Source organism: Furipterus horrens, unplaced genomic scaffold (assembly GCF_987537825.1).
Source record: "Furipterus horrens unplaced genomic scaffold, mFurHor1.1.pri manual_scaffold_13, whole genome shotgun sequence".
Lineage (NCBI taxonomy): Eukaryota > Metazoa > Chordata > Mammalia > Chiroptera > Furipteridae > Furipterus > Furipterus horrens.
In genome coordinates this window covers 42569745-42577095 of record NW_028327183.1, presented here as the reverse complement: position 1 = coordinate 42577095, position 7351 = coordinate 42569745, and the positions used below count along the sequence as shown (strand labels likewise).

Here is a 7351-nt window from a genome sequence, read left to right as displayed (position 1 = left end):
CCCTCCTGCAGCCTTTAAGCCAAACTGGGAGGATGATGAAGATGGGGGGGGGGATCACTGAGCTAGCCTCAGGCCACCTGAGGAGTCACACATACGGTGTCATCTTGCACAAAAAAGCAACCGTTCCTCCCGAGACAGACCCTGAGGAAGACAGACGAGGAACTGAGGTACAGAGCAAACTAGCGCCCCCATCTGAACCCAAGCCACACACGAGGCCTCACGTTGGCCTCGGCCCCAAACATCTGAAGAACAAGAGAGACAATTTTTTTTTTACCTTCCAAGCTTGCATTCTTTATCCACGTGCTCACCCTTTGGGATACAGAATTGAAAATATTTAAGAAACTGGAGGATGGGACTATTCCGTATGTAGACCAAGGGCCCTCCTCCTGAATTGTTTCCATTTCATGTGAGTATTTGATTCCTATTTGCCTCATTCGCCTAGATTCATTTAGGCAGTGACCGAAGTCCCGTGAAATCCAATAGTGCTATGAAAAGCGACAGGAAACCCGAAGAGCATTCTGTGAAAAGGTCTCTCTGCAAGTTCTTCACCGACCACAGCAGCCGTGAGGCCACTCCGCCCCGGGCTCAGGGCCAGAGCGAGGAGAGCGCTGAGCACCAGACAGGGCTGGGCAGGGCCTGAGAAGGAACAGGGCGGGTCACAGGGCTAGCTGGCTGCTGCTCAGGGCTACAGCATGGGGCCAGAACCAGCAGGCAGTCGCAGGGCCAGAGTTGAGACGGGCTCCCCGGGTGTGGGGTGGGGCTTTTCAGACGCCATCCTGCAGAGCTCCCAAGTTCCCACAGAGGACGTGAAGGGGTGGGTCTATGAGACTCTGCGCGACTCTGTCTTCACCCAAAGCATCTCTGACTTTCAGTGGTTTGTATCCTAAGGGTTGTACAAGGCTCATTGCTCTTTTTCTAAGACCAAAAAAAAAACCATCTTCTTACTAAAAACAATTTTAAAATGACTAGTTGAGAGGTAGAGCCCAAATTTTAGCCTCTACAGAGGCAGAGAGAAAACCTACATGTGTTAAGCAGGCTGGCGAATATATAAAAGGGGGTGGTGGGGACTGTGGCCGACTGGAGGGTCTATACGCCCTCCATGGGGCAGCTACCACAGGGCCCCAGTGAGCTGTAGCTCTGAGGGACTGAGGACCCAGTCTTGCCAGACCTGCTGATTTGCAAGAGAACCCAGCCAAACAGATTTTTACATAAAAGCGCTCAATTACTAAAGATCACCAACTAATTCAGTTTATCTTATAATATCATGTAGATCCAAAAAGCATATTAATACCTGGATTGGCCTCTCAATCACTAACTGGCTCTGGTTTGGAAAATACTAGAAATCATAGCAGCTTTTCATTGTTGCGGTGGGGAACTCACACCTTTCTTGAATGTAGAAGAGCTAGTTCTGTCTTTATGTTTTCTGCTAATCATCGTGTCCTCAATGCTTAGCCCGGAGCCTGGCCCTTCACTGCCCAAACCAGCTGTGGAATGACGGGGTGTGTCGTTGTCACCTGGCTCTCTGTTGCACCCACTTAGGCCTCAAATCTCAAACAAGTCTCCACTTCTGCTTTGATATTCCAGGTGGCAACCTTGTGGGAGGTAGACCATTCATGGGTGGGCAAACCTGGCACATCTGTATTTTTCTGGGCACTGCTGAATAATCTAAAAAGACAGGCTGTGTACTTAAGCCAGTCCAAAGCTGTGCTCTGCAGTTCCCAGGTCCTTTTAGGGTACAAGAAACTTCGGTTCACGCCAGGAAACCCCCCACCAGCATCATTTCCACTTAGGAAGGATGGAAGCCTCACTGCTCTGAGGAACAACTCCGGGGCAAAAACACTGATGGTCCTGTGGCTGGAGGTCCAAGAGCTGGCATTCCAGAAGATGCCCATGGTAACTGGAAGCAAGTCCTTCCACGCTTCAAAGTCAGGGGTTCGGCCGACTCTGCCGGACTTGCACGGGATATAGCTGAATGATTCTGTGACCCATAGCTCACCTTGACCTACCTAACAGCTAAAAAGAATTGAAGTTGGAAATCAGAGAAAAGTTGTCTTTGTAAGAGTATTTAATGAGCAGTGAGCACCCTTCCCAGCCCTGTGCTGGAGATGTATTCTGTCTTCATCTAAGCCCAGTGACGGGACATCAAGGAACCATATGGAGTCCTTCCCTTGCGTTACCTGGAGTTTGAAGGACACCAAGAACTTTCAACCTCCCTCTAATGGTGCCTCTTCCTAAACAGGAGCTGCTATGGTCTGCGCCAGAGACGTAGACATGTCCTCTTCTGTCCAGGGCAAACGTGCATGAGTGTGTCCAATGAATCAGACATGAGCCACAGGAGAGGAAGGCCCTTTGCAGAACTGCTTAAATTCTGCCCAAGAGATAGATCTGCCCCAGGAGGCCTGATGACCCCAACCAGCGGTGAGTGGCCAGACCTAGATTCCTAAGAGCAGAGGGAGAAAAACAGAACTGGCACTCAGAGAAAATGTAATATTCCCAGTACAGACCCAGAGAAACCCACAAATGTACCCCAATAAGTGAAGTCAGTTTTGCTCATCTACTAACTTGCTGTAGTCCAAAGTAGTCAACACTTGATTCCATGAACACCGGGCACACCAGCCCTTTCCTGTCCCTCACCTCTCCTCCCTCCTCTGTTCAGACCTGGAGGGTCAGAAGCCTCATCTAGTAAGCTGGGGGCAGGACAGGAGGCAGAGAGAAACAAGGTGTAAAACTGAACAGAAGCTTCCCACTCACTCCCCACCCAATGTGCACACGAATATATTAATGTGCATGAACTAGATATATTCATTACTAAAATGAGGCTATTCTTGAAGCTAAAAATGACAGGAGAACTATTTAATTGTTAAGAATGAGCTAGCTGACTCTGTTGGCTCCCCAGGACTCTCTCGAAGTGTGAAGAACAATCGCCTGGCAGCTGAGGGGGGGAAGAACAGAATTGTTAAAATAATAGTTTTTTAATATGTAGGAAGACGAAAAGGCATTCAGACCCGGGGAACAGGGTGCCCAGCGGTGTTAAAGGGGTGAGAGTCTGAGGAAGAGCAGGTGGGTTGAGGTGGCCAAAGCAGAGGGCGTGAACAAGGGAGGTGGGGCCAGCTCACAGGGAAGCCTGTTTTCCATGCTCTGAAGTGTGTCCTTCATTCTGCTGGAGACGCAGCTCTCTGAGGAGGCAGAGATACAGTCTGTTGGGTAATTGCAGAAGATAACCCTGGCAACGGCATGGACAGAGACTGGAGTCTCTTTGGAGGTCACTGCTGTGATTCACGTGAAAGATGAAGGCCTGGATTAGGAGAGCTGTGGCTGGAACGGAAAGAGCGTGGATCTGAAAACCTGTCTGGAGGCAGCATTGTCGGGAACTAGCCACTCTTTGGCTAGAAGGAGTGGAGGAAAGAGAGAAGTCAAGGGTGACACCTTCTTAGAGGCTGGGCAACAGGTAGCTGAATGTGCCAGGAGCCTAGATAGGAAATAGAGGAGGAGGAGGAACTCGGAAGGAAAATAATGAGGTCAGTTTCAAACATGGTGAACCGGAGGTGCTATTGGCAGGACTTTCCTGGGAAGACGCCTGAGAAGCAGCTAGAAGTCTGGTCTTGGAACAGCAGAGAGGTTAAGGCTGGTGAGATGGATGCATCTGTCCCACCTCGGCATCCTCTGCAGGAGTGGCTCCAGCATGAGGCACTCATCCACACTGGAAAAATTCTTCCAATTACTTTTTGGCACATCTTAGAAGCAGAAGAGAAAAATGGATCGCTTTTTTACATTTTCATTACATTCATTCTAAAATTATACTCTCCTGATTTCCAAGGACTTCCAGTGCCTGGTGTTGATATATAACCACGTAACTTCACCCTCTGTATACAATGCTGAATTACTTACGCCTCTCCCAGGGCTCACTCCTGACATGGGATGTCAAACAGAAATAGAACATGCATCTCCTGCATCTGGGCTGAAACCGTACAGAGAAGTCTATGGGCGGCCATAAATAACCCCGCATGTTCCTGGAAAGGAGCTGTGTGTGCGGACAGCGTAGGGTCACTGCAGATTTATGAGCGCGTCCCCCAGGCCGCGGCTCACACAGCCAGCGCAGGGGCCCGCGGACGGCGGGAGGTCTGAGGCAGCACCACGATGAAAGGACGGCTGGTCCCAGGGCTGTGGGACACCTGGGCACCCCAGGGCCACAGGACACCTTTCCATTTTCTAGCGTTTCTACTGCTACTCTTACAGCCAGGAAAAGACCCTGAGGGTCACTGAATCCTGAGTGTGTTTTCTTACAGCCGTTCGAATCTGTCACCAAGCGCACTAGACAAACTTCTGCTATTGTGGCTACAACGTCTCCCCGCTCTTCCACAAGCGCAAAGGTCGGCCTTAGATGAACTGTGCGTGGGTGGGCACTGCCTTCCCGTCTCTTCTTGCTTTTCTTTCTCATTTCCCACACTCTTGGTTTCCTCTCTCTCTCTCTCTCTCTCTCCCCCTCATTATCCTATGAAACTCCTCTTCTTGTGCATAATCTGGAGTAAATGACTTTACCTCTCAAGCCCTTCACTTTCTCACTTGTAACATGAAAGTGTAAGACCAAGTGCTTGTCAAACTTGAATGTGCAAGTGATGCCTCTGAGGATGCTGTTAGAATACAGATTCTGATTTAGTATCAGAACACTGGAGGGGGCCCAAGGCTCCACGTCTCTAACAAACTCAGGTGATTTTCATGCTGTTGACCCGAGAACCTCACTTTAAGTATGAAAATAATCCCGGACGGCAGGGCTCCCTTTCCTTGTACCCGCCGTCCGTTGGTAGAGCCTGCGAGGAGAGCCGTGGTGGGAGTGCTGGGGATACTTCAGCCTCCGTGGGGGGAAGTTGAACGTGGTAAAATGCTTTCAAAATAAGCACATCAAATATCTGCCTTCAATGAAAGAGATGATCTCTAAGGACTATTATCATTCCATATTTTAAAACATTTGTGTTTTTCTTCAACATGGAGCATTTCTCAGAAGCTGTTTACATATGAAAGAGTCTAATGAACTCATCAGTGTTGAGGCTGAATTATGGAGGACTTTTTAGAAATAAAGAGAGTGGAAATCATAAAATAAGGGTCAACAAGCAATCAAAAAGGATAGACGGTTAACTAACCAAAAGTTGGCTCATAGAAAATGGTCTTAAGATAGCACTTTGGGAAGAATGTTCAAGAGAAAAGAGAAGATGTAAATAAACACTACAGTAAGTAGAAAGGGAAAAATAACTACAGACATAGGAGATGTTTTAATAATTTTAAGGAAATATTATGAGTGAACAAACACCAGAAAACGTCAGAATCCAGAAGCAATGGGTATGTTGTTTTAAAAGTATAAAAATGAAAAAATTTTAATGTGAAAGAATGGAAAACTTATTCAGACAAATAATATTTAAGAAAACGAGAACGTAATAAAAAGCCTTCTCCCCAAACTCACACCCAGACACAAAAGCCAGGCACAGAGGGACTTACAGGTGTGTATTATCAAAACTTCAAACAACAAATAACCCTTATATTATACAAGTTGCCTAATAAGAAATAATAATAAAAAGGTTGTTTACTTGACTTGGGGTGGTGAAGCCATAACACATATACAGATGATGTATTACAGAACTGTATACCTGAAAGCTGTGTACTTTTATCAACCAATGTCACTTCAATAAAGTCAATAAAAGTTTAAAAAATAATGTTGAAGAAGGAAAAAATGTATAATCTAGATGTCAAAACAAAACTGGGACAATACAAGGAGAGAATATTGTAGGTCCATTTCACTTAGAAATACAAAAAAAAAGTAAAGAAAAGAAATATAAAACACTAACAGAATGTAACATATATTTAAAAATAAGTCATCATAATAGTTTACCCCAGATATTGGAGGATTATTAAACATTATAACATCTATCAATCCACTTCAAAATTTAAAACAGAAAAGTCATGGTTATCTCAATAAATAATGAGAAATCACTTTATTTAAGTCAGCACATTCTTAGTAAAACTTCAGAGGATAGGGATATGAAGTTTATCTTTCAAAAACCTATAGCAAACAAACTACATAATGAAGACATTTTAGAAGGTAGGGAATAAAGCAAAGATACACATTTTAACCACTACTGTTGACCACAGTTTGGAAGGTCTTACCCAATTCACTAAGATTTTTAAAAAAAAGCAAAAGATTGTCCTGACCAGTTTTGGTCAGTTGGTTGGGCATCGTCCCACAAGGTGAACGGCCACCAGTTGGTTTGATTCCCGGTCAGGGCACATGCCTAGGTTGCAGGCCTGGTCCCCAGTCGGGGAGCATGCGAGAGGCAACTGATCGATGTTTCTCTTTCATGTCAATGTTTTTCTGTCTCCCTCTCTTCCTTCTCCTCTTAGAATAAATAAAATCTTTTTAAAGAAGGCCAAAGATTGAAAAAACAGAAAGAGTTGCTATGCTTTGGAGAGACACTGCTCATTTATACAGAAAGCTAAAGGAAATTAAACTAACAAATATTTAAGTTGATGAGTAGATGAATGAATGAATAAATGAATGAATGAATGAGATGGTTCAGCAAGATTCCTAGACAGGAGGTCAACACAGAAACACAGCAGTATTCAAGCAGCACTCCTAGAATGGCAGCTTGGGAAGTTCCACACGCCTCCTCTGTCTTAGTCTGTTCAGGCTGCTGTAACAAAATACGACTGACTGGGTAGCTTTAAAACAACAGAAATTTATTGCTCGTAGTTGGAAAGGCTGAAGTCTAAGATTGTGCTGTCAGCATAGTCATGAGGGACCTCTACCAGGTCCCAGACTTCTTGTTGTACCCTCACATGGTGTGGGGGGCTTGCTGAAGGGTATCTCTGGGGCTCCTTTCATAGAGCAGTCATCTCATCCCCCAGGGCTCCGCCCAGTCACCTCCCAAAGGCCCCACCTACTAACAACACTGTGTTTGGGAGATAAGATTCAGTGTATATAGATTTGGAGGAGACAGATTCAGCTCATTCATAGCACTCTCGCCAGGGGAATAACCATTATCGGTGAAATTTATAAACACAGTAATCTAAAGTCTCTGGGAATTTTTCTAAAGGCATACAGCAAATGGAGAAACATTTGTTCACGAAAACCTACTAAATCTCAGTAAGCCAGTGGTATTTGAGTCACAACCTACTCCTTACCTGGCTCTCTCCACCCTGTCCATCCACCAGCACAGTGTGAAAGAAGTTCTACTGTGGGCAGATGTTGCCGGGAAGACAGGGCTCACTCTCACCCCATTTTCAGTCTAGGGATATAGTTACCCCTTGGGAGGAGCAGCTTGTCAGCAGTTCGTGTCCCCCAAACCCAGAGGTCTGGGCCTCC

The 7351-nt window shown here is 45.8% G+C and overlaps 1 protein-coding gene across 1 annotated transcript in view; it reads right to left on the bottom strand.

Annotated features, from left to right (window-relative positions):
* Positions 1–4044: 4044 nt before the first annotated feature.
* The window catches only part of LOC149994778 (myosin-14-like), a 35801-nt gene continuing 32494 nt past the window's right edge, over positions 4045–7351 (bottom strand). The window contains exon 19 of the mRNA XM_090259085.1: positions 4045–4161. Within this exon, the coding sequence (XP_090115211.1) occupies positions 4045–4161 (117 nt within the window). The remainder of the gene's footprint in view (positions 4162–7351) is intronic.